Source organism: Carassius auratus, unplaced genomic scaffold (assembly GCF_003368295.1).
Source record: "Carassius auratus strain Wakin unplaced genomic scaffold, ASM336829v1 scaf_tig00036059, whole genome shotgun sequence".
NCBI lineage: Eukaryota > Metazoa > Chordata > Actinopteri > Cypriniformes > Cyprinidae > Carassius > Carassius auratus.
In genome coordinates, this window is record NW_020526282.1 from 154,602 (window position 1) to 180,996 (window position 26,395).

Sequence of the window (26,395 nt, forward strand, 5' to 3'; positions counted from 1 at the left end):
GGCTCGGCTCAGGGTTCATCTTCTATTCTCCCTTCACAGCAGTTCAGTCAGTGTATTGTTTGAGTACATGAATTACTCCGGGATATTGGTTTGTTTGAACTCAGAGGGAGTGTCAGCCACATTAAAAAAGTTGTGGATTAATGCGTATTGGAGATTTGTTCGCGAAACGGATATCACTACACTGTTGTGTTTTGAACTCTCTCACACAACAGACACGGAAGAGAAGACGATGCTGAATAAAGTCATAGTTTTTACTATTTTTGGACCAAAATGTATTTTCGATGCTTCAAAAAAAATTCTAATTGACCCTCTGATGTCACATGGACTACTTTGATGATGTTTTTCTTACCTTTCTGGACATGAACAGTATAATAAACAAAATCAGTGGTAAATAAAAACACCATAGTATTGATATTTTTTGTCTGAGTAATGATACTTTCGATACTCGCATATCAATATAACAGTACTTCAAGATCAATTTGCCCATCCCTAGTTACTGACACTGAAGCTCAAAATATTTTAAACCCAAACTGTCAATATATGTTCTGGCACTCAAATTATCTTTCAATCTTACAAAGAGAGAATCAAATATAAAAATGTGTACACATTCATACAACTTGCCTCCAAATGACTCTAGCAAAAAATCAAGCCAGTGTAGTATATCAAAACTTACAGTTCAAAAGTCAAGGGTCAGGAGTCCAACTAAAATAAATACTGATCTCCACAATGGTAACTTCAAACGAAACAATAAAACATCATCATCTAAATCTCTGTAAGATCCAAATCTAGTCAGTCTGCTTAATAAGGAGTGAAGCTGTTTGTTGAGTTGTTTAAATTTTCAGTTGATATCATCTAAAGCTGTGGCTGTTTCTTCAGTGATTCTGCTTGTAACAGAAGCTGTTCATCATTAATGCTCAATCACCACATAATTATCTTCTTGACTCCAGCGCTGCTTCAATGCTACTTTAACACTCTGTATTGTGAAACACATGAACACTGAGCAGTGTGGGGACTCTGCGGTGAACTATTGCATTAAACTTACCTGTGTCATTCACGTATGACTGACGCATATTAATCACATTCAATTTATTGATTCATTTTATGTGAAAACTATATAATCTTAATGGATGGAAATTTATGTAATTGAAAAACGAAAAACATTTTTTTGAGTGTACAATCTTTTTATCTGCACTGTTTTTGCTGTATGTTATTATGTATAGTTCTCTGTTGATGCTCAGTTTCTTTAATCTACTGTGAGAACTGATTTTACTGCATTTCCACTGAAATACAAACAGAAATAATCTTCATATTACACTCCGCCCATCCCACGTGTCATGTGACGTCATGACCCGCGTTTCCTTATTTTTCTAAAAGTGAAATACGTAAGGTTTGACTGAAGTCTATTGAGCCTGTTTTAGCAGTTTGTTCCTGTTTCCTCTCAAACTCACAGTTTGATCTTTGGATAATGAAATTATTCATTACATTATCGGTAAGAGAGACAGTTTTCTTCTGGTTTTGATGTTTATTATTAGCATGTGCTGTGTGTTTACGTGAGATACATAATCAACACTAATTTAATATCATCGAGCATCTAATGCATCATATCATCAGTGTTTTCATGTAAATTGATATAATATTTGATCATTTGCAGTTTTAAATGAACATATGACAGCGTGGCTTGAATAGAATAAAAGTCTCTTGAAACTTCATCTGAAAACATGAAAACTTCAAAATGAAACATGAAACATGATCATTAATCTGCACATTTGTATTTTTCATGCTTTTATTGTGTGATGAATGACTAATTGTCAGATCTATATAATAACATTTAATATGTAATCCAGTTTTTTAAATTAATTTAAATATTTATACAAAAATGTACATGTAAACACTGTCAGTTATGTTTAAAAGACATGAACATTTGTGATGTTGTACTTTAACTTTTACATGAAGACGTACTGGACCTCAACATCTGACTTTGTAAAGACCTTATCAGAAATGACACTTCTCATCAAACTTGTTTCATACATGAAATATTTTGTTTGGCATGAGAACAAAATGAAAAATAGCTGTTTAAATATGTCAGATCACACATATTGTGTGGGTCATGTAAAATGGATATACACTTGTTTCTGTTCTTATGACAATTAAATTATTTAGCTGTTTTATTTGCTTGTGTATAAGTGACAAATGTATGAAAGCCTAGAAGGCCTTTTTTATTTTATTTATTTTAATTTATTTTCTTTGAAGTGCTGAGCTTTATACAGCTTAAAAATGAAATGAAAAATGAAAATGTGTGACATGCATGTTTATTTCATAAATATTTGACACAGAATTGTTGTAATGTCTGCTAAGTTTGCAAATGGCTTGCCAATAGGGTTGCAAAGGGGCAGAAGAGCAAGAGGGAGTAATGTACGAATGTGTGGTGGTGGTGTTAGAAGACAAAGTGTGTGTAAAAATGAACAAGCAATGGTCAATTAGCTGTCAGTTTACACATTTCTGCAGAAATGATTCTTCTGTAAAGATAAAAGACCTGTAAATGTCAGTGTGTTAATCTTGAATGCTAATGAAGCATCTCGTCTCTTGTGTCTGAGTAATGACTGTACAGCTGCTGCTTACCAGAGTCCAAAATTGACATTTTACCAATCTGTCAGTGTCACATCAATTTACCATTTAGATTTTTGTGTGTTTTCTTATGATTATTTGATTGTTTAGATGTTTAATTTAATTTCATATAAGTGACAAATATATCAACGTCTGGAAGAGCCATTTTATTTATTTATTTATTTTATGTATGGAATATTTCATATCACAGAGAAGAAGAAACTAGCAACTTGGTTCTGCTTTTCTGGATTCAATGAGCCTCACTGTATCGAATTTGCTTTGTATTGTTCTAAACCTTAGCAGTAATACTGTGTGTGTGCTCTATGGACAGATTGTTATTATGGGAAAGATAATTTCCTGCAGTGACACTACAGTAAAAAGTGTGTATAAAATTCACTTTATTCCTCTGAACCTTTTATGGCAGTAGCCTCTGGATTTTAATAGAGCATGCTAAGGCTGGTCTAAAATAATTTTTTGTTTGTCTGGTTTTTGTTAGTATCCCCAAGTGTAAGAAACAGAGATCAAACTCTCCAGAACCTTGTAGTGTATCTGTGAGGAATAACAGATCCTTGGAGCAAACACCTGCATTAATTAATGCAAAAAATGACTTCTGAGCCGAGGTAAGACACTAGCCATTTTTCATTTAGTAAATGCTTTTATCCAAAGTAACTTGCAGTGCAACCCGGAAGCCTTCAGTCAGTAAGTGAGTAGAACTTAATGACATTTATAGAGAGACCATAAATATTTTCCTTAACCGTCAAATTAACCTTGTTCCTCATTTGGTGGACATATAAACAAGGTTTTTGGCCTACCCTTGTAAAATAACATTTAAAGACTCATCTGTTTCATGAACTCTTCACAGAAGCCTATTAATAGACTATCGTCTCTTTTAAATTGTCTAAAATGCTATTTTGTTTGTCTTCTGTCAGGCCCACCAGAAGGAAGCGACAGAGATCAGAATCTCCAGAATCCAGCGGGGTGTCTCTGAAGAGTAGCAGGTCCATGGAGCAACCCCCTAGACTCAGTGATGCAATTGTGACCTCTCACCCTCTGTTAGTATAAACACATAGTTGCATATTTTATTTAGTGCATCTCAGAAGAATAATTATTTAATAAGTTCAAACAAATGTAAATGTTCTGCACAAACAGAGTATGCAACAAATGCAAACAAATAAGTGCGTACAAAAACATAAACATAGGAACACATTTATTTCTGATGGTCTTCTACTGGCATTGTAATTTTACTTTTATTTTCTTTTTAATTTTAGCAGTAAGAAGGTAGATGAGCTGAGCATATTTGTGCCATCCACTTCATCCCACTATCAGACCCACATCAGGCAGGACAAAGCTGAAGTCGTCTGGCAGAAACACACACTGGAGACTGTAGATCTGCAAAGAGTCAAAGACCAGCACAAAACCAGAATGAAGAGCAAGTATGAGAGAATATTTGAGGGAACCAAACTCCAAGAGAATGAAAGCCTCCTGAACAGGATCTACACACAGCTCTACATCATAGAAGGAGAAAGAGAAGGAGTGAATGAAGAACATGAGGTTTTACAGATGGAGAAAACAGCAAGAACACAACACTCACAAGACGCTCCAATCGACTGCAATGACATCTTTAAAGCCTCCGCTGAAGCAGGATCTGAGGAGAAAGAGCAGATCAAGACTGTTCTTACTAAAGGCATCGCTGGAATCGGAAAAACCGTCTCTGTGCAGAAGTTCATTCTGGACTGGGCCGAGGGAAAAGCCAATCAGGATGTAGATTTCATGTTTGTGCTTCCATTTCGAGAGCTGAACTTGATCCGAGATCATCAGTACAGTCTTCACAGACTTCTGCTGGACTTTCATCCTGAACTTCATGATCTGGACTCACAGATTTATGAGCAGTGCAAAGTTGTGTTCATCTTTGATGGTCTGGATGAAAGCAGAATCACACTGATGTTTTCAGACGCTCAGAAAGTTTGTCATGTGACTGAGACTTCATCAGTGGCTGTGTTGATATCCAACCTCATCAGAGGAGCACTGCTTCCCTCTGCTCTCATCTGGATCACCTCCAGACCAGCAGCAGCCAATCAGATCCCCTCCAAATACATCCACCGTCTGACAGAAATTCAGGGATTCACTGAGCCTCAGAAGGAGGAATATTTTAGGAAGAGAATCAGTGACCAGCATCAAGCCAGCAGAATCATCTCACACATCAGAAGAGCAAGAAGCCTCCACATCATGTGCCACATCCCCGTCTTCTGCTGGATCTCATCCACTGTGCTTCAGAAGCTCCTGGAAGAAGATCTGAGAGCACAAATCCCTCAAACTCTGACTGAAATGTACATCCACTTCCTGCTGATTCAGATCAACATGAGGAAGCAGAAGTATGAAGAGAGAGATCCAGAGAAACAACTGCAGTCCAACAGAGAAGTGATTGTGAAACTTGCTAAAGTGGCTTTCAAACAGCTGATGAAGGGCAATGTGATGTTCTATGAGGAGGACCTGATTGAGAGCGGCATAGACATCAATGTTGCTTCAGTGTATTTTGGTATTTGCACTGAGATCTTTAAGGAGGAATCTGTGATTTATCAGAGAAAGGTCTACAGCTTCATTCATCTGAGCGTTCAGGAGTTTCTCGCTGCTTTCTATGTGTTTTACTTTCACATAAGCAGCAATACAGAAGCATGTTTAGATTCACTGCATGATTTGCATAAAAGAGCAGTAGATAAAGCCCTTGAAAGTGAGAATGGACATCTGGATCTGTTCCTGCGGTTCCTGCTGGGCATCTCACTGGAGTCCAATCAGAGACTCTTACAGGATCTACTGACACACACAGAGAACAGCTCAGAGAACATCAGGAGAACCACACAGTACATTAAAGAGAAGATCAAAGAGGGACATGAACTTTCCACTGAAAGATCCATCAATCTGTTCCTCTCTCTGCTGGAAGTGAAAGATCAGACTCTGTCCAGAGAGATTCAGGAGTTTGTGAAATCAGACAAACACTCAGAGAAGAAACTTTCTCCTGCTCACTGCTCAACAATCTCCTACATGCTTCAGATGTCAGAGGAGCCATTGGATGAGCTGGACCTCAAGAAATACAACACATCAGATGAGGGGAGAAGAAGACTGATACCAGCTGTTATCAACTGCAGAAAAGCCCTGTGAGTGTTTAATTTCCCAACCACCTTTCACTTTTAGATTTATTTGCAGTACATTGCTACACTGTTAAATATCGTTGTAAAAAAAAAAAAAAAAAATTAGAAAAGGTAGCCTGCTGCTATATATCGTAAATTGACGACGTTCAAAGTCGACACTCAGAGGCTGTGTTTCAAATCACACCCTACACCCTCATTCACTATTCCCTGCATGAGTTTACTAATATAGTCCACCTGACAGAGAGAATAAAACTAATGAGTGAATTCAGACACTGATTAACAGCTGCTGTTAACGAGCAGAATCAGCCACAGCCTTAAGCCCTATTTGATCAGGACTAGTTTTCTAAACTACGTTTGAGTTTCGATTCTTATCTAGACTGTCCACCTGACGTCTGCGATTTTCATGTACCAATTCTGATGGGACTAACATCTCCGTGTTTATTACAGAGGTGGGAGGGTCTGATTTGTGCATCTGGGCGTCACAGAGATCACGTACTCTGTATGCGTGCATTGCATTCATTCAGAATGATTGCCATTAGTATTACACAATAAATACTAAACGGCTAGTATAGCAAAACCATGTTAATGTGTGGTTCCTTTAGTTTAACTATTTTTCTTTTTGTGTGTGTGTGTGTGTGTGTGTGTGTGTGTGTAGAAGTAGGCTAAACCTACCGTATGTTTAATTTTCATAAAGGTACATAATTAAAACATTATGCAACTGAGTGCATAAATGAACGTGAGTAATCTTATGTGATGCTGATATTACAATAGCCGGTATTAACAGTTTACGTGATCTTGCTCTTGATTTTATTATTTTTTAATATTTTTTATTATTAGACAGGGTCAATTTTCACAAAATCAGAACCCCGAAGGCATTTTGTGATTATTTATATTGTACAACATTTCTAGGGGTATTCAGGTGTGCTGAATCCAAATCTGCTGTATATGAAGCTCAAAAGTGTCCCAAAATACCTAAAAATTACGGAATTCAAAATGGCCGCCTCCGCCAGGCTGAAATCTATTTTTCTGTGTATCTTTTTGACTAAACAAGGTACAAACATGAAATAAATGTGCTTTTGTAAGTTTTCCTACATGGTAATTTCAATGCCATATTCAGATTTGAGATGTCATGTGAAGAAACTGCTTAGATATTGCAAACATTTTTGTTTTTAACTATGAACTATTATTAACTAATTAATAATTAAGTTATTATTATTAATATTATTATTATTACTATTATTGTTGATATTACCAGGCTACATTTACTTCGTATTTTGTTTTCAGGTCAAAAGTACAAACAAATAAAGTTACAAAAAGTTACAACCTTTAATTAAATGTTCATAGGTTTTCACACATGTGGAATTTGACATCCTGTCCTGATTACGATGAAGTGTCAATAATCAGCTTGAAAATCACACAAGTATAGAGAAAAAGGTGGTCATTAGTGATAAAGAAGTTGTCAACCAAATAAGATCCAAAAGCAGGAAGATCCATGGGTCATGGTGATATTTATTGAACTATATGCCAGTAGAAGTTACAGTGACAGCTTATTCACAGTCCTCTTCAATGTTCTGGCAAGTGTTGTCAAGTTTTCTGCAGTTGCATGTGTCTATACATTCCATGCGACTCTTTCTGAATAATAGAAGATTAGAATAGATAGATTACAACCAGTACAAGTACAGGTACATTGGAATACTCTACCAGTCTATCATATTTGTAAATTCTTGTACACAATTATCAACATTAGCCAATTCCCTATACACATACCTGCAGCTGCAGCGTTGGCTGAGGCATCCCTTGGTACACCCACATGAAGTGAACTCCCTGCAGGCTTTAGGCATAGGTGGCAGAGACATTAGCTGTGGCACTAATTGACCTTCCTTGTGCATCTATCCCATTTCATCCACTGGAGGAAGATCAGGATGTGGCAGATGAGCTTGGTTCCAGATTGTCACTTGATAGTGTGAACGCATGATATGTAACTTAACTGCATCTGAGGTTGGAGGCAGAGTCTCTTGTGGATGACCTTTGCAAAACAACTTCACACTTGCTTTGTTGCATGTATCAACCTCGGGCACACCATACATCTTACAGATGAATTTCTCTGCTGAATATCTTCTGTGAGATGGCCCTTCCCAAGGCCAGTAAGATCTGTGTGATGTTGCTCAAACACCTGCCAGGCTGTTTTATTTCCATGACCGCTGAACTGAGACACACTATCACAGCCAGTGATGGCATGGAAACCGTGTGTCCAATTGATCATCAGAGAGAAACTTGCGAATGTCATGTACTGGAAAATACTTTGGATCCTTTGATGTCCCAGCTTTCCTGTAGAGGTACATCCAATTCTGTCATGATGTGCTAGAAGTAAAAGAAGCACGTCTGTGTCACGCACTGACACCACTATTGTGTCCATAGGAGCCTGAATGCAGTGCAAAATCAGTCGTGTATCAGCCTCCTCATGGTCAGCACTCAGAGAGGAGATTTCAAGTTCTGGATCTGATGACTTGACAGTGGTCACTTCAGCAAACCCACCTGATACTACAAACACTGGCTCATATTCTGGGCTGTGTTCTATCAGATGGTTTGAGAGTAGTTGAGCGAGATCTGCTTTGTTCTCTTCCAGTGCCATGAAGCTCGACCAGTCTGCTGGAAGTGGAACAGAGTAATTCACGATCTCTCTGCGTACTGGTCGGTGGCGCTGTTTACGCTTCTTTCTTGTGCCTGTTTTGATGGATTCGTCATGGTACCTACATCAACCCTCTGGTACTTATCCGCCATCTTCAACACTGTGTCAGCAAACCTGTTGGCATAGTGGCCGGATGTTGTGATGTCAGGCGGCTTCCCAAGTCCCATTATAAGTGCTTGGCCATCAATAATGAAGCAGCTGGGTTCCTGAAGAGGCACATCTGCAGGGGTTTGGATATGTTTTGTCAGTATATTTGCTAAAACAGATTTGATGGTGGAATGCCGTTAGTTGCAGCCAGAGATGGCGGGATGGGCATGAGTTCATGCTGGAGAATATTTTCCAGGTCTACCTTGCGAACTGCTCGGTAAGCTGTGATGAGCCTTTGTAGAATCTGCCTGTCCACTTTGATGATGTTTTGCTTGTTCTTTGAAAGTTGCACGACTTCATACAAAGAGGAAAACGTTTTGGCTTTGTTCTTTCAAATGGGTGACTTCAGATCCAAGTGCTGGTCACTATCTGGAGGTTCATACAGATGTTTGTCCACAAACACTTTCATTTGTGCCTGTCCAAGGTGTTCTGCACCAAGCAGAGATTGTTGAATCTGGGGTGTGACCACGTCCTTGTTGATTATGTTCTTGAGTGTGTCCCCACCATCTTGAAATACACCGTGCTCTTTTAATGATTGACATATTCTGCTTTCATCCACATCATCTCTTTCCATTCTACTCTTTGTGCACTCTGTGTGTGTGTACTCATCGTCTTCATCATCTGTTGTCAGTCTCAGCATCGCTGTTGTCTGAGAAGCTATGACTGTTCTCAGATTATACGACAGTGTCCATCTACTGAGGGATGTTGGTATCCTGGTGATACCTACTAGGCCTCCACTCTTTTTTCCTGTAGCGTTTTGCCACTCTGTACTTTGATCCGCTGAAACCTGATTTAAGTGTCGATCACGGCATTTTACCACAAAGTTGCCTTTCTGAAACTCAAGGAGGATTTCCTTTGGGAGAGCAGACATCTCACCCAGGTACACAGTACCCCATCTGGCGTAGTTGATATGATCGTACCTGAAGAAGAAAGGCAGCATACATTTGAAAGCATACAGGTGGAGATCCCACAGTCCATCACGTTGCGCTCTTGTGAAACAGAGTAGGATGCTGACCATAGTCATATAGTCCCACCAGAATGCAGCATTCGGGTCATCAACTGCAAGTGATGCAGAAAACTCTTTCATGGGCTGCTGGAATCGGTCTTTGGTCAGTTTGTTGACCATTTGTGCGATGTGATCAGCATCTATGGACTGGCAGAGATCTGCGAGTGCAACTCTCAGTGTAACATCAACCTCATCCAGATATGTGTAAAGCTGTGGGAGTAGTAGTTGCCAAAGAGCCTGCAGGGTAAGCTTGTGGGTCCTCATAGCACGTGCATACCCCTTTCCTGCCATGACATGCTGAGCAGCATTTGCTCCCAGAAGATCACACTTGACCCATAGCTGCCTCAGGCCAGAATCAACCATGTGTTGTCCTATCACACCCAGGAAGTTCATGGCAATGTGAAGGCCTCCAAGGCAAGGTATAAGCACGTCCTTGTATTCTTCTACTGACCACTTCAGTTCTAGCAACTTCGGAAAAAAAAGTGCCTCATCCACTGTCAGAATGACATGCTGTTGTTCCATTGATTTGGAGACATGGAGCACTCGCTTGACGACTGTGTTCAGTGTATCGAGTTAAGATGCAGGATCCTGGATGACAGGTAGGTACCCTACTGTAGTTTTCTCTGGGTTGACTGTACTTGCCTTTTGATTATACAATGTCCAGGAAGACTTTGTTTTTGAGATGTCCTGGACATGAAAAAGGCCATATCTGTAGCTTGTGTTTTCTGTGCTGCGGGACATTATTCAGATGACTGTGTGAAACAGTCTTCTGCTAATACACCACTGATTGGCGGCTCTGTAATTCCTCTCTTTGGTGCAGGTATGATATCAGTCATTGCCTTGGGGATGTTGAGGGTGTCTGACCTGGAGTGAAGATCAACTCCTTCAAGGAGATCACCTTCAGGTGGACCACGATGCCAGGCAGCCACTTGAGTGGCATGGAATGTCCCTTTTCCATCCAGAGTGTATTCGTTGATGTCAACATTGTCCGCTGAGAAATAAACAAAGCTACCCTTTACCAGATTTTGTGGAACAATGGCACCATCATCCTCCATGGTCTCCAAGGTCGTTTTAGCCAGTTCAGTGTCAAGTTTTATTACCTCACGGTAACTCATAACATGATCTGCCTGGTGAAACATGTTCACCAACTCCTTAGAATGTGTAGCTTGATGAAGGGTACAGGCCAGTCCAATGTGCTTTGGAGTGAGGAACTTGTCTCCACTAGCTGTGTACATAAGATCCTGTGCAATGCTGAGGACTCTAAGCTGTCGTTTGGCTCTGTTCTTATCATAATCTTCAATGTCATCCTCCAGCAGGCGCTGACCACCTAGTAACAAGTTGAGGAACATGTGCAGGCTGTTTGGTATGCTGTCTATTGCTCTATTTTCACTGATGTCTATCCCTTCTTGTTTTGGATGTGAGATCATATCTCTTCAGATCTGCAATGCCACATGGACCATGTTCAGGAACATATCTTGATCCTTATGTTTGAATGTAGGAATAACTCTATGAATATGCCGGTATTTGGATGGAACCAAGACAGTATGAGCTTCATTTCGAGGCTAATCATGCAGTACAACAAAGTCATATATGCCCTCAAGACGATAAGCTATTTGTTCCTTGAAGGAGTTCCTTCGGCTTAGAAATCTAGATGATATATCTAATTGAGCCTCATTAGCTAGTGTAGAGTACTGGTCCCAGACATGTACAAGATCCAGAATATCTGCTTGATTTGCTGATTGTTCAAGTTCTTGGCAGATCCACTCTAATGGCATGTCTGTGCTCGGAAGTGACTCCATGCGTTTTGTCCTACGTTCAAACCTGGTCTTGCAAGTCATGTGATAACTTCTTTCTGCAGCTATAAGATCATTTACACAAGCTAGCCTCACTCTTAGGAATGAATCACACTTTGCTGCTTGTAGAATTCTGCTGCTGAATTTCATTTCTTGTATTAGATGTAGTTTTTCTTTCTGATATTGTTTGCAAAAGATACACCACTTCCAATCTATTGGAGGTATTTTGCTCCGTAGAGTAACATTTTGCAAAGTTGGGGTGGATGCAGATGAACTTAGTTTGGTATCGTTTTTCAATTCTGCCTTCAATTTCCTTTCTATTTCACGTTTATTCATGTATTTTGCTCTGCAGTCCTTATGCCATAAGAATTGCTGAGGCAAGTCTCCTTTAAGTATCTCAGTAAGTCGATTGGTTGCATCTCGGAAATTATCATGGTGTAATTTCATCCGGAGCTGTCTTATAGTGTCAGCTGACTGGAGGCCATCCTTACTAACTGTCATGAGATTTTTCTTATTGTCTGCCTGGCATATGATGCATAACTGTGGCTCAGATAACATTAAGCTTTCTTGGGTATGGTCTATTTCTTCAGCCATGGTTTTGTCACCAATTGACTAATTCAGACCTACAAGAAAGAGTTGGTTCCTAACCTGTCGGCCGCCGAGGTGTACCAGGTGGGCCGTGGGAGGCCTTTCAATAGATAAATAAAAAGAAAATCATGAAGGATTACTTAAATTATTGAATGGTCCAAGTAGAACAATACCCAAAGAGATTTACATTTAAATAGATTAAAAGTGCTCTAAGTGTTGTCACACATTTTATTAGGCCAAATAATTTTTTGTCACATACAGCAAACATCTCCTCACTATATCTGCTAGCTACCTGTCCCCTGAACACACTGTAGAAAAACGTGGTCTCTGCAGACACCACAGGCTCCACAAATGGCAACAAAAACAAACTGGGCTAACCTGCACCACGAAACATAAACTGTTCCAGCCAATAACCGACAAGAAGGATTTGGGGAGGAGTTTGGGGAGTTAATGTGTGGATGAGAAGGAGGGTGGGTCTAGCTAGCCTTTTTTGACAATACTTTAAACATCAACAAGAAGTGACATCACCCAACATCACTTAGAGCATCTTTAACCATTTCACACTTAAATTTAATATATTCTGGCTCACCCCTAGCATGAGTTTTTCAAGGCGACTGTTATTTAGAATGTGTCACTTTATGGTTTCCATGGTGATGCATCACTGCTTGTCATGTGACACACCTCAGCATGAATGATGATCTGCTTTTATGTCATTTTTCCTTTTTTATTCAAAATATTCACAATTTGTTATAGAAATCACTTTAGTTGAGCTGTATGCGCGATGGGTTCTGCCAGGTTAGTTTGTGCCCCAGACGCAGTTCAGAGAATCAGATCTGTTGGATTTACAACACGTGAATTCATCCACTTTTCCCGAAATACATTAAAGTAAGTGGCAGGTGAACTGGGAAAATAATAGAGTAAACTATGAAGTTACTTACACACTGTGTATCTGATATGAATAAAATGTGTTAATTATAATGGATTATAAAGTATTATTATTGCCTCTTCCATGGACATCAGTGTGTATTTTACATACTCTAAATGTATAGTTTTTTTTAGTGCTTATGTTAATTTATATGTCTGAAACCTAAAATAAACATTATGTGGTTAAAAACACTGAAAAGTTTTGATATATCACAGCTCTGAGCGCGCCTGTCTCTGGCTCAGTGCCAGCCAATGTGCGAAAGCACATTTGAATTTAGCACTTGATCACGTGATGCACTAACCATTCTAATCACACCGTTGTGATCGTACACTCCAGGGACCTACCTAGATTACCGGTGTGATCGTACATGCGAAAGGGTTAAATTAAATAAATTTAAAGTCTTTCCTCCAATCAGTCAGTGTAAAAGCAAGTGTGTTAAGTTTACTGAATTTGATTTCATCTAGCTAATCGGGCTAATAGGCTTTTTTTAGTGATCAAAAATGCTAAAATATATACTGCAATTATTTAAACTACTTGGATATATAAATAGAAACGTTATTGATCCCCTTGGGATGTTTATGAAAACATGTCACATCATGAAAATATACACTGGACATGACATACCTGTTAGCTGTCTTATGTTTCCGATCAGCCGTTCTGAGTGTGAGAGTTAAAAGAGGCTAAGAAAGGCTAAGCCCGGGGGAGGGGTGGGATGATTTTGTGGAGGGCAAAGGTTGGGGAGTGCATTACCGCACATATGACACATTTTACCTCAAAACAAATATAAACTAAGTAAAAGTAGCCTGATAATATTAATAATAATAAATTAATTATTAGTTAATAATAGTTCATAGTTTAAACAACAATTTTTGCAATATATAAGCCATTTCTTCACATAGCATCTCAAATCTGAATATGGCATTGAATTGCCCATGTAGGAAAACTTACAAAAGCACATTTATTTCATGTTTGTACCTTGTTTAGTCAAAAAGTACAATAAAAAATAGATTTCAGCCTGGTGGTGGCGGCCATTTAGAATTTCTTAATTTTGAGGCATTTTGGGACACTTTTGAGCTTCATATACAGCAGATTTGGATTCAGCACCCCTTAATACCCCTAGAAATGTTGTATAATATGAATAATCACAAAATGCCTCCAGCACTTTAAATAAGCACATTTTCAGAAATTCTGCCTACACTGTAAAACCCGACAAGTTAACTTAACTCAAACCATTTGAGTAAACAGATTGCCTTGATTTAAACCATGTAAGTTTTAAAACTTTGCATTCAATTAATTAAGTGATTAACTAAGTGCTGATTGAGAATTAGTGATGAACAGCTGCTGTTAACAAACAGAATCACTGAAGAAAAGAGAAACACAAGAACTACTACAACTGACTTCAGACACAGCCTTAGATGAAATCAACTGAAATAAAATACATGAAATCTCTCAAGATCTGATTAAACAACCCCACAAACAGCATCACCAGCTCCACTTATTAATAACCAGACTGACTTTATTTCTGTCAGACGTCTACAGAGGATCTTATTGAGAACAGAGATGTATAAAGTACTAGAGAACCATACTTGAGTAAAAGTACAAGTGCTCTATCAAAAAAGTGACTTGAGTAGAAGTAGAAGTGCTCTTTAAGCACCACACTTAAGTAGAAGTACTAAAGTATTCAACATTTTTTGTACTTAAGTATCGCAAGTAGTCTATTTTAAAATGTACTACTCAAGTACTGAAAGTAAAAGTAGAAGTATTGTGTTATGTAGCTATTAAAGAAAGTAGTCAAAAGTTTGAACATAATGTTTTTACTATTTCAAATGATTAACCTAAAGGACAATCACAATTCCTTTGACTGTAACTTCTTGTAAACAAAAAACGGTTACTAGGGTTAGTTAGCCCAATTTGCAAAATGATGTCATTAATAACTTACCCTCATGTTGTTTCAAACCCGTAAGACATCAGAGGGTCATTTAGAATTTTTTGAAGCATCGAAAATACATTTTGGTCCAAAAATAGCAAAAACTATGACTTTATTCAGCATTGTCTTCTCTTCCGTGTCTGTTTTAAGACAGTTAAAAACAAAGCAGTTTGTGATATCTGGTTCGCGAACGAATCATTCGATGTAACCGGATCTTTTTGAAACAGTCCACCAAATCGAACTGAATCGTTTTAAACAGTTCGCGTCTCCAATACGCATTAATCCACAGATGAATTAAGATGTTAACTTGTTTAATGTGTCTGACACTCCCTCTGAGTTAAAACAAACCAATATCCCGGAGTAATTCATTGACTCAAACAGTACACTGACTGAACTGATGTGAAGAGAGAACTGAAGATGAACACTGAGCCGAGCCAGATAATGACTCGTTCACGAGTCAAGAACCGTTTGTGTCAGACGCGTCCGATTCGTGAACCGAAGAGCTAATGATACTGCGCATGTGTGATTTAGCGTGAAGCAAACCGACACACAGAGCATCTGGAACCGAACTGTTTTCTTTTGGTGATTGATTCTGAACTGATTCTGTGTTAATGTTATGAGCCCATGTGCAGTCAACGCCAATGACGCCATTGCATCGAGCGCAAAAGAATCGGTGAACTGTTTTCTTCAACTGGTTTATTGAATCAAACTGTCAGAAAGAACTAACGTTACTGGTCATCCGAGAACCGAAGCAACCGGTTCTTGACTCGTGAACGAGTCATTATCTGGCTCGGCTCGGTGTTCATTTCTCTCTTCACAGCAGTTCAGTCAGCACGCGCAGTGTCGCTTGATTCGCTCAATGATGTGCCAGCTTCATCAAACATGCCATCTACAGTTCTGGCAGTGGTTTGTAATGGAATGATTCGTAATATTATTATAATTGTAACGAGTAACGATGCAGCACATAAAAAAAATATCGGAGTAAAAGTATTAAACTCAGCGAAAATATGTACCGAAGTAAAAGTGGAAGTAGGAGAAAAAAATAATACTCTAGTAAAGTACAGATACCGCCTTTTAGTACTTAAGTACAGTAGTGAAGTAGTTTCTACTTCGTTACTATACATCTCTGATTGAGAATGAACAAAGGTTTAGATGTTGATTTATTTGAAGTTACCATGTTAGAGATCAGTGTTTGCTTTAGTTGGGCTCTTGACCCTTGATTTCTGTCTTAGTCTTTTCTCTGGCTGTTATAACCGTGTGTTTCTAAAATTAATAATCTTATTAATTTCACTGATTCAGTGTTACTCTAACATTCTGCAGTGTGCACACATTATAAGTGATCATTTAAAATGGAGGATTTTGTTTAAAGGGTTAAATATTAAAGATGAAGAAAAAAATATAATTTCAAAGTAATTAATTAATTTACAGCAACAAACTGTAGAAGTATATAGTTTGTTGCTATAAATTAATGGTTGCCAGTAAATGTTTTTTGACATTTACTGTACATAAAGGCAGAAATAGGTGACCATTACAAAGTCAAGAAAAAAAAAAAAAAAACAGCAATATACTGTAAAACGTAAAAGTCAGATTTACCAAATGAAAAAAGGTTAATTTGACTAAAATACTTTTGAACATCCATAGAAAAAAATATGCAGTCATACACTGATAATGAGAGTAAATACTGAACTCAACTGTATTAATGCGTGTTTGCACAAGAAGATCTGTTAGTTTAATATAGTTTTGTAGTTCACCATTGTGCTGGAGAGTAGAGCCTGTGCTTCAGTCAATGATGAGCCACAAATTCTGATCTTCTGCTGCTCTATATAAAGACAGTGAATGTGGATTCGCTGATACAGTGGTGATCTCTGTGTTTAGTATTTCTGCACATGCATGTGTGCTATAGCTGACAATGAACTACAGTGATTTGATTAAAAAAATCATGCTTCTACACTGTAAAAAGTGTTTCCCTATATTTATTCAGTAAAATTGTGTCAACATTTTACAAGCAATATTATTAATTACATTTAAAACATTTTAATTAAGTAGAAATAATCATTAAAAATGAGTAGAATAACATGAAAAAATTAAGTAAAATTTACATAAAAATATTGATTTAATTGGACAAAAAACAAACAGACAAAAAAACACTATGCTAAAGAATACTATGTTATGCATGCCAGGCCAGTAGTTGGCGATTATGAAACATTATATGCATGCACATGACATCAGCCTTTTTACAAATTAACATTTTTGTTGCTTACAGAGATATGATAAAGGGCATCATGTTCAAAAGGCTGTGTCTTAAGGCCCCCCAAACAGAGTTATAGAAGACACTTAAAGTTCACAAACAGAATCAAAGGGTAAATTGTTGGTTACCATTACAGTGGTCAGGGTTTGCTTTAGTTGTGTTCTTGACCCTTGATGTTTTAACATTACTTTTTGCATTGCTGTTGTAACTCAGTTATAACAGCTAGACAAACTAAGAATAAAGATGATCAGGTAGTGTTGGTCATGCTATTACATAATCTTTGTTCTTCCTGAATATCTGAACTCATTCAGAGTCTGATCTCTGAGACAAAATAACATTCATTATGGCTGCCCTGTGATTCAGCAAAAAAAGGAAATAAAAGTGGAATTTTCAGTATAAACCAGAGTTTGAGAATTGTGTTTAAAACAGAGAAAGGGGAACTTTCTTTTGACACACAGTAACATCAAGAACCAGGGTATGAATCTCAAGAATGGTGACAAACAGCATATTCAGACGAACTGTAAGAATCACAAAACAAGCTACTATAGAATTGTTGCTCATTATTTATTCATGCCGCAAAGCATGATGGGAGCCATAAAATGAGTTTTGATTGGTGGCACCCAGAATGCAGTGCAACATGCTTTTTGATGGTCACCATTGTTGAGGTTCTCAGGCTGATTCTTGATGTCTGTGTGTCTAAATGAAAACACTTTTCTTATTTAACAAGGTTTTGATCAGAGGTGCTTCTAAGAATTTCTCTGATAATGCTGAAAACACCAGAGCTTATATTGTTCAATCACAGGACACATGTTATTGATAAGACACACCCAACTCAGACCAAATGATGATGTAAAAACAAATAACACCACCTGGTCTCATTTCCTTCTTGGCTTATCTAGCTGCTGTATCAGAACTAGCAACCAAATAAAATCTATTCAAAATTTTAAGGGTCAAGAGTCCAACTAAAGCAAACACTGACCACTACAATGGTAAGCAAATTATTATTATTTTTTTCATTCAGTGATTCGTTTTGTGAACTTTAGGTGTCTTCAATAACTGTTTTGGGGGCATTACAACCTTTTGAACATGATGCCTTTATCATATCTATGTAAGCAACAAAAATGTTAATTTGTAAAAAGGCTGATGTCATGTGCATGCATATAATGTTTCATGATCGGCAACTACTGGCCTGGCATGCATAACATAGTATTCTTTAGCATAGTGTTTTTTTGTTTGTTTGTTTTTTGTCCAATGAAATCAATATTTTTATGTACATTTTACTTAATTTTTTCATGTTATTCTACTCATTTTTAATGATTATTTCTACTTAATTGTGTTAAATTTAATTAATAATATTGCTTGTAAATTTTTGACACAATTTTAATTAATAAATATAGAGAATCACTTTTTACAGTGTAGTTGCTTTACTATTACACAACTGTTTGCTGTTTTATATTAAGAAATATGTATTCTCTGTGGACTCGAATTAAATAAGTTCACAGTACTAACATGGTATGAATGCTAGTTTTTAAACTCAAAACTGTTTGAAGCAGTGGGAGTGGAGTTAATTTCCATGGTAGAATAACGGTACACTGTAAAAAATTAAGAGTTGTAAATTAACGGTTGAGAGTTGTAAATCAACAGTATTTTATTGGCACCTCTGCTGCCAGTAAATTACTGTTATTTAACAACACAATTTTTTACAGTCATTGTACATGAAAGTGAAGTGAAAGTCATGACATTGCCTAGTATGTTAGTCCATACTCAGAATTGGTGCTCTGCATTTAACACATCCAACTGCACACACATCAGTGAGAAGTTAACACACCATGAAGCAGAGGGCAGCTGGGAGCAACTTGGGGTTCAGTGCCTTGCTCAAGTGGACTTCAGTCATGGGTATTTAGGGAGGAAGAGAGTGCTGTTCATTCTCTCCCTCCCACCTACAACTCCTGCCAGCACCAAGACTTGAACCTGTGACCTTCGGGTTACAAGTCCAACTCTCTGACCACTAGGCCACAGCTGCCTTTTTATAAATTATAAATATGTTATTGTGTTTGAAAATGCTTATGTAACATCTTATTTGATTATATATTTTGTCCCATAGTCTTGCAGGCTGTAATATCACTGCTCGGTGTTGTAAGAGTTTGTCATCAGCTCTACAATCCTCAAACTGTGTCCTAAGACAGCTGGATCTGAGTAACAATGACCTGCAGGATTCAGGAGTGGAGCTGCTCTCGGATGGCCTGAAGAGTCCAAACTGCCAGCTGCAGACACTGAGGTTTCTAGTAGTAATATTTTTTGTGTCTCATCTCTGAAAGATGTGTCCATGTCTAATATATTGTAATGATTAATCTGCTTTCCTTTCAAAGATTTCTTTTTAAAGATTTTTAGATTTTAAGATTCCATTAATTTGCCCTTGATAACAGCAACAGTTGAGATGTTAATTGCTCCCCATCACTCTTGCATAGGGTGATGGTAGGATTCAATTATTGCCAGAAAGATTTTTCAACACATAATGTTTAATGTGATCCTATGTTTGAGACTCTACCTTCTGGAAATTTGTTTGTTTGTTTGTTTTTGTTTATTTGAATAGGGACAAGTATGTCACATAAACACATGTAACATACTAAAACATTTTAGCCGAAGCTAATTCTCAATGTCCGTCCGTTAAAAATACAGTCTGTGGACCATAAGTGCTTTTAACCCAAACTAATTCTAGGCTGATATATTGAGTTTAAGTTTATTATGAAAGAGAGAGAAAGAGAAAAAAAAAGTAAAAAAAAAAGTTTATAAGTACAAAAAAAAATATAAAAAAAAACAGGTTGTTAATAATTATTAATTAATAATACAAAACATCCATAAGGTCAACTTAAAGGTATTCTCCACTGTAAAATTAATATTTTTTCATTAATCACTTACTCCCATGTCGTTCCAAAGCTTCGTTCGTCTTTGGAACACAATTTAAGATATTTTTGGATGCGAACTGGAAGGCTTGAGACTAGTGTTGGGCGATATTGGGTCATTTTTCAAATCATCATATTGTCATCCTGTGAGATCAACGATACACAATATTATTGTGCACGTGCGGAGCAAGGGTGAGACTCTTTGTTATTGTCATAGCATAACTAGGCTGTTTGGTGTTTTAAACCGTGCAGGTGCGCAAGAGAGAGCCTACGGAATCACCAATAATCGAAAAAATATACTTTCAGACATACTGATAAACTAACGTTAAATATAAAAAATACTGTATTTAAAACAGCTAGTTCATATATAGTCGGACGCAACTGTCATATCGCGCGTTCTGCTGTACAGAAGATATCAGTCTAAATGTTCTGCAAAAACAGTCAACAGTGAAAATCAATAGTTGATTTCATTAAAGGCCCAACAGTTTATCATTAATATTGGACATAAATGAATACATTAAATCTAAAGTATTCAAAACAGGTAAGTTCATATATTTGGAGTAAAGTTGAATTTAACTATTGCATCAGTGATACATCGCTCCGGACTGCGCGCCTCATGACGAGCCCGACGCACCACCACAGAAACAAGAATGAGATGCATTCTGACATAACTGTGACATTAAACTCAGTTAGTGAGGACTCTTTTAAAATATTGCACACATATAGGCCATTCAGATTACTTGTTAAAGTGAAATGAAATACCTTATATCTGCAGACAATGTGCGCCTGTTTGTGGATGGAGACTCATTCACTGGCTACAGGCTGTAATTCTTATAACGTGTGTGTGTGTGTGTGTGTGTGTGTGTGTGTGTTTGTGTGTGTGTGTGTGTGTGTGTAAAATGCGGTGATGAAGTGAAATAGCCGGGCAGTTTGATAACCGAATTATAATAGGCCGCCCAATAAGAATAAAAAGAATACTTATTATTATAATTTAATACATTAATATGAACCTAATATCGTCTTGACTATCGACTGAGACATCTGCTATCGTCGGTATCTCTGACTATTGTCGATACACAATACTATCGTCTAACGGCACAACCCTACTTGAGACTTCCCCATAGACTGCCAAGTAAATAACAGTGTCAAAGTCCAGGAAAGTATGAAAGGAAGCGTATGCTCTTCTTTGTCAGCCGTGTTGCGCTGATGCACTGTTTTCTATCAAACCAAAGCTACGTAAAAAAAAAAAAAAACCCTTATCTTGAGGCAAGACTGACACAGATGAGTGTACACCGCCTGCGTACTGCTCAGAATTGCCAAAATGGTGCTACACTGATGTGAGGAGACACAAGGAGAGGATTTGTTGAATAAAGTTATTTTAATTTTCTTTCGGTACAAAAAGTATTCTCGTCGCATCATAACATAATGGTTGAATCACTGATGGCAGATGGAGTATTCTGATGATGCTTTTCATACTTTCTTGGAAATTGACACTCTTATTTATTTGGCAGTCTATGGGACAGTCTCAAGCATCCCAGTTTTCATCCAAAATATCTTAAATTGGTATCCAAAGACGAACAAAGCTTTTACTTTTTTGGAATGAGATGGGGTAACTGATTAATGACAAAATTTTCATTTTGGGAAGGAGTATCCCACAAGTCACAGGTAATTTAGAGCAATGATTTTTTTCCCAAAAATGAAAATGGTGTAAATGAATCACCTACATGTTCCAAACCTCCACTGAAAAAGTAATAAGTAAATTTACTTAATTTTTATTTGGCAAGTTTTTGGACAAGCATTTTTCAAGTAAATTCAACACATTTGGAAATTAAGTAAATCTACTTAACTAAGTTAAGTAAAAAAAAAAAAAAAAAATATTAAGTACATTTTATTGAGTAAAATTTAATTAAATAATATTAATGCCTTTAGCAGACACTTTTATCCAAAGCAACTTACAGTGCATTCAGGCTAACAATTTTCACCTATCATGTGTTCCCGGGGAATCGAACCCCCAACCTTGCGCTTGCTAATGCAATGTTCTACCACTGAGCTACAGGAACACTTCAAGATCTTGTGAAAAATAAGTGAAAATTTCACTTACTTACTTTTTTATTTTGGAAAACTTTTTACACTAACAAAAAACCTGAAACAGATATTCTAGAAATTTCTAAATGTAAAATATTTTTTTTCAAAACAGTTTTATCAAATGAGGGTAAATAAGTCTCTCACTTCTGTCCCTTTAAACCAGTTTACAGAAAAAACAGCACGAAGGACTGGATGCACATGATAAATATTCTGCAATTAAGAAAACAGACAAAAGAAATAGCACTGTAAAACCCGATAAATAAACTTTACTCAAGCCGTTTGAGTAAATAGATTGCCTTGATTTAAACCATGTAAGTTTTAAAACTTTGCATTTAAGTAATTAAGTGATTTAGATCCAGTGATTGAGAATTAGTGATGAACAGCTGCTGTTAACAAACAGAATCACTGAAGAAAAGAGAAACACAAGAACTACTACAACTGACTTCAGACACAGCCTTAGATGAAATCAACTGAAATAAAATACATGAAATCTCTCAAGATCTGATTAAACAACCCCACAAACAGCATCACCAGCTCCACTTATTAATAACCAGACTGACTTTATTTCTGTCAGACGTCTACAGAAGATCTTATTGAGAATGAACTAAGGTTTAGATGTTGATTTATTGTTTCATTTGAAGTAACCATGTTAGAGATCAGTGTTTGCTTTAGTTGGGCTCTTGACCCTTGATTTCTGTCTTAGTCTTTTCTCTGTTTGTTATAACCGTGTGTTTCTAAAACACATTTGTTGTAACTCAAAAGCCCAGAAGAAAAGCCATCAGGTGTTAACCTGTACCTAGGTGTAGATACTTTTTTCAGTGTGTGTGATTACTTTATTTCTGTAAAACACAAAATAAGAAATTGTGCAGTACAAAATGTCCAACAGATCTCTTTTATATCATATAAATATAGAGTGAACAGTTGTCAAATTCCAAAAGGACAAAGTAAATGAATGAGATTTCAGACATTCTCTCTCTGTAGGTTGTCTGGCTGTATGGTGACAGAGGAAGGCTGTGGTTATTTGTCTGCAGCTCTGAGTTCAAACCCCTCACACCTGAGAGAACTGGATCTGAGCTACAATCACCCAGGACCATCAGGAGCCCAGCAACTCAAACACAGATATGAGGATAAAACTGCTCACTGCAGATACTTAAGTATGTGGGACATTGACGACTTGGTTGTGTTTTGTTTGTGTGATGGGGTCAATGAAGGGCAGTCTTCTAAGAAATATTTGTGAGGCATGAGGACTGCGATTTTACATTTTAAAGGTTGTAAATCTAAAAGAAAAATCAAGACATTTATTTTTTTTTAATCCTTTGCAAAATGGTATTTTCCATTTAATAAAACTACTTATTCATGATTTTTTTTTTTAATTGCTTAATACACTTTGTGATATGACTGCTGCCATACCTAATACAGCTAGCACAGCTTAATTTGTCAACAAAAGTTTCTTCACGAACCCTGCATTACATTGGTCCTCATTTATAAAACAATGTGCAGTCAAATTCTCTGAACTTGTATAATACTCCAACATGATCCTGGGGTGTTTTGGGAGGCTGTGCCGAGATGCAGATATGTCTAAAATGGATGAGCAAATATGTTTATCACTTCCATAAAGTCTGCTTATTTTCTCCTCAAACACGTTTGGTACCCTATGACTTGTGAGCCAAACCTGGTTGTTGGACAAAACTCATTTTGTGCTGAGGAAGATATATTGAGCTTTTGAGATTTGCAAGATGTTTTAATGGTGTAATGATGTGATCAAGGCAAATTTGGTTTCTTATGACATAATCCATTTAACACTTTGTTGTACTCTGTAAGGTTCAAATGCAGAATTGATTCTCCCTTATTATTTGGTTCTGTATGTACTTATTTTTTTTTCATTGTCTTTTTTCAGATTACACCATCAAGGAAATTTCAGGGTCACACAAGGGCTGCGAAAATGTAAGTCCTTATGCACACACAAATACACCAATGAATATTTAATAAAACCATAGATGTTCTAATCTTTCTTTCGGTTATGTTTTTCCCAGATGCATGTGATCTCACACTGGATCCAAACACAGCACACACTCGTCTCTCTCTGTCTGCAGGGAACAAGAAAACAAAGTGTGAGAGAGAGAATCAGCCACATCCTGATCATCCAGACAGGTTTGAGAACTGTGAGCAGGTTCTGTGTAGAGAGAGTCTGACTGGACGCTGTTACTGGGAGGTTGAATGGACCGGCTGGGGTCATGTAGCAGTGGCATACAAAGGAATCAACAGGAAAGGTGGGAGTGACTGTCGATTTGGATTCAATGAAAAGTCCTGGAATATTTACTGTTGTGATACAATTTACTCTGTCTGGCACAATAATAAGAGCACAAACATTCCTCGCCCTTCACCATCTACAAGAGTAGGAGTGTATCTGGACGTGTCGGCTGGCACTCTGTCCTTCTACAGTGTCTCTAACACACACACAGACACACACACACTTACACACTTACACACGTTCAACACCACATTCACTGAACCCCTCTACGCTGGGTTTCTGGTTTATCGTGATTCTTCGGTGTTTCTCTGTCCAATGTAACAACCTCTTGTGAGAAACCACAAATTTAATAGCTAGGAGTGTCTATTACATTTAAAAAAAAAACATTTTTCATAAAATAAATAAATAAATAATTGTGAGTTTGGAATTTTAATTATTTCATTGTCAGATAAGTAGTTGACTAGTTACATTATAACATATAATCACATTGTAAGATAACTTGTATTGCCAGGTATAAATATTATTCAATGCGAAATTGATCCGTTTTCTGTGAATGTGCAAGACTTTTCTGGTTCATTATCTGCTGTAGGGAAATAAAAAGAAGAATAACAAACTGCAGTTTGCAGTTTAAACCAGTGTGTTCATAATTAAGGCTACACTAAAATACTATGGCAAGAAACACCTGTTGAAACATTTGAATCTTCATATTTGAATCCTGTTTGTCACATGGATTTTTTTTTTCACCTTTTCATTGTAAGCTATCATCTGCTGTGTGTGAGAGACTTCAGTGAGTCAATGTGAAGGTCTGTAGAAGCATTCTTAGCCCTGCTGGACTTTAATTAATGCATCAATTTAGTGTGTTCTTATAAAAGCTACTGAAGATGATGTCACTGTTTCTCAGGATCCATAGACTCAGTTTCATTGCACTGGATTGTCAGGAACTGTTATTTCACTGTTTTATATTCCTGTACAATGTACACTACTGTACTATTCATATTAAATCACCTTTTACTGATTGAAATTACCACGATATAAAAAAGATAATCTTCTAGTACAACACTGAAATTATGTTTTATCTGTTTGTTTGATTTAGTTTTGTTGCTACCTTGGCATTTGTCACAGCTTACACTGTTCTGTATATAGATGGTTTCAGTGGCAACAACATAAACAAACATTACTGCTCATGCACGCATTTGTGGTCCTAACTTAACTTCCAGTAGACTTCCAAATAGAATTAATAACAACAGCTAAGTAGTCCCTCTTGAGTAGATTATTTTTGATAACAAACTAAATATGTTTGCTGTATAAATCTGATTTACTGTACATGCAAATTCATTCTCTGCCAGCAGGAAGTACTTTAAAGCCGGTGAAACAGTAACTGCTATACACAAAACAGTGCTGAGCTCACAAACGCTGCTTTATCAGGCATATAACATGAAAGAGGAAATGAAAATTAAATAAAAAATTTCTTTCTTTCAGAAATGCAGTGATATAAAATCACCCGCGCCTCATTTTGATTTTTAAACATGCAGTACGTGCTCATGTTTAATCAACGAAGCCTTTTGGAAAATCACTGATACTGTGAGCGCCACAAATAAAAAAGAGTATGGGCAAACACATCTGACAGCACAACCACCTAAGTCCAACTTCAGTTTTTGTAGACAGCGCCACAGCCTGTCTAATAAACAAACACAGACTGGAAGATAGGGCCAGGAGCCTGCGCCTTATGAAAGTGTCTATACATATGTGTGTGTGTTTCTTTTTTCCTGTGTTTGGGTTTTGTAAAAACATTTTTGTCAGGTAAACTAAAATGTGTTTTTATTCAAATCAAAATAAATTGATTCATTCTACCAGACTACATTAAGTTGTACCAGTAAAATGTATCTTTTCACAGTTGTGATCGATGTCACACCATCTGTCTTCACCATTATAAGTTCTGGTTTCTCATCTTTGCCTCCATGTCATGCAATACAATCGTTTAATTCACAGGTAACCATGGATTATCCTTTACACATGTTAAATACTATATGTCATGTTTTTGGTGGTGTTTGTAGCGCAATGGTGTGGTGAATGTCAATAAAAG

The 26,395-nt window shown here is 37.2% G+C and overlaps 1 protein-coding gene across 1 annotated transcript; it reads left to right on the top strand.

Moving 5' to 3' along the window:
- The first annotated feature begins 1,356 nt into the window (after positions 1-1,356).
- On the top strand, positions 1,357-24,405 carry LOC113082412 (NACHT, LRR and PYD domains-containing protein 3-like). Its single transcript, XM_026254074.1, has 8 exons — positions 1,357-1,489; positions 3,101-3,224; positions 3,534-3,656; positions 3,873-5,756; positions 19,178-19,351; positions 23,043-23,215; positions 23,959-24,005; positions 24,095-24,405. The coding sequence occupies exons 2-8, from the start codon at positions 3,199-3,201 to the stop codon at positions 24,251-24,253; spliced, it is 2,586 nt and encodes an 861-aa protein (XP_026109859.1). The 5' UTR covers positions 1,357-1,489; positions 3,101-3,198; the 3' UTR covers positions 24,254-24,405.
- The last annotated feature ends 1,990 nt before the right edge of the window (positions 24,406-26,395 follow it).

What these genes read in the sequence shown, in the direction of transcription:
- LOC113082412 (XM_026254074.1), top strand. Translation starts at nt 3,199, where the DNA reads ATGCAAAAAATGACTTCTGAGCCGAG. An exon ending in AAAATGACTTCTGAGCCGAG is followed by an intron (nt 3,225 to 3,533) that starts GTAAGACACTAG and finishes GTCTTCTGTCAG; the next exon opens with GCCCACCAGAAGGAAGCGAC. An exon ending in ATCAACTGCAGAAAAGCCCT is followed by an intron (nt 5,757 to 19,177) that starts GTGAGTGTTTAA and finishes TTTGTCCCATAG; the next exon opens with TCTTGCAGGCTGTAATATCA.